General features: G+C 42.3%; 1 protein-coding gene across 2 annotated transcripts in view; it reads left to right on the top strand.

The window, feature by feature from the left end:
- The window catches only part of dntt (DNA nucleotidylexotransferase), a 139,016-nt gene extending 138,332 nt beyond the window's left edge, over window positions 1–684 (top strand). Inside the window, exon 11 of one of the 2 annotated variants that reach the window (XM_015380549.1) lies at window positions 392–684. In XM_015380549.1, coding sequence (XP_015236035.1) covers window positions 392–475 — 84 coding nt within the window. In that variant the 3' untranslated portion in view covers window positions 476–684. Of the gene's footprint in view, window positions 1–388 lie in introns of both variants that reach the window. The other variant, XM_015380541.1, reaches the window with a different exon arrangement.
- Window positions 685–1,613: the final 929 nt, after the last annotated feature.

Here is a 1,613-nt window from a genome sequence, read left to right as displayed (position 1 = left end):
GTGTTTTGGTTTGGTGTTTTCAGTGTGATGCAAAGTCTGTGATATCATTTTTCCTAAACAGTCTCTCGCATTGTTTAGGAAAAGCTACAACATAATACTACCATAACATCTTACATGAAGGTGGTGTGATGACAGTGACATGTTTAGTTATTTTTATATGACAAACACCTATAGACTCCTATATGGCAGGTGGAAACTGCAAAAATGAGTTAAGAGAGCTGATAAAAAAATTCACAATCCAATTCACAACTCTTTATTTATAAAAAGACAATGCAAACTAATCAGGTACTACTTTGTGTTGGACTCACAGAGTAGCTCAGAATGACAGTTAGGAATGATTCCACATTTCTGAAGTCGATGACAGAGTGTTTGCTTGTCCTGTCTCTAGAAGGAGTTCCTGACAGCAACGACTGAAAAGGACATCTTTGACCATCTGGGCCTTGAGTACATCGAGCCTTGGCAGAGAAATGCGTAAGCCTCAGCTCCTCTCTAGATGGATGGTACCCTGTGTGTACATCAATGATTACCCCATCTGCTTGCTGTTTTCAGGCCTGTCCTGTGATTTACTCTCAAATGGCTTCTGATTCCTGTATCTCTTTTGTGTTGTTGTTGCTGTTCTCGCGTGAATTACCCACTGATGCATGATTCATAATTCACCCTTGTTCACTATTGTCGGCGAATAAAAATGCTCTTAAACCATTCTTGGTCCGCTTGTCTTTAAGTGTTGTAATTACAGGCAGGACAAAGAAGCAAATCAGCCTGCAAAGGATTCGCCTGCAGTGCCTGAGAAGATGCGGGAGAGAAGGAGCCTAAAAAAAAGCACAGCAGTAACAGGGTTGACCACTGAGAGAAGAGAGGGATGAGGGAGAAAACAGGAAACAACGGGAAATGCAAGGGGGAAGGGAGGTTTTTTGTCGAGCAAAATGTTGTAATCACCCTCCTCCTGGCAGGAAAGTGCTCAGTGTGAAGCTGAGCCAGGTCTCCGGGGGAATGGAGAGGCGGGTAATGAGCATCAGATAGAGGAGTGCTTCGCGTCGCATTTAGCTTCCATTTAAGCCTTTGTCCACTGGAGATCATTTAGCTGACATTCCCCTATCTGAAGACCTGTGGTCTCAGCTCATTGTTCCACAATGAATTCTCCTCCCCAGATAGACGAATGAATAGAAGGTAATCAGCTGTACTGGGAAATCACGAAGAATTCAGATGGAAGTTAAATGAGTCCTCTAAACACATGCATAGATCCTTCTACAGTGGATTCATTATCCTAATGCTATCACTTCCATATCCATGACATATTTGATGGTCGCTTTTCATGATTTTTGTCCTTGTTTATCATACCAGTGATTTACTGATGAATAACGTTAATCAGTTCTAATCTGCTTCTCAGCATTGAAAGAAAAGAGACAAGAGTTCTGGGACCAAACATCTTACTATGTTTGGCCCTCATTTTATCCCATGGCGCCTCAACAAGAACAGAGACAGATGAGAGTAAAGCATTCTTGTGAATAACCCTATTTAAAGATCTTTAACTAGAACAGTTCTCCACTTTGAGGATTTGACCTGGGCCTCAAACTCACCACCTCCTCCTCCTTCCTCCCTCTCCATCTCTGCCT

This window comes from Cyprinodon variegatus, unplaced genomic scaffold (genome assembly GCF_000732505.1).
Source record: "Cyprinodon variegatus isolate N-32 unplaced genomic scaffold, C_variegatus-1.0 Scaffold11, whole genome shotgun sequence".
Classification (NCBI taxonomy): domain Eukaryota; kingdom Metazoa; phylum Chordata; class Actinopteri; order Cyprinodontiformes; family Cyprinodontidae; genus Cyprinodon; species Cyprinodon variegatus.
Note: the sequence above shows the minus strand (reverse complement) of the source record. Positions and strands in the feature narration are given on the sequence as shown.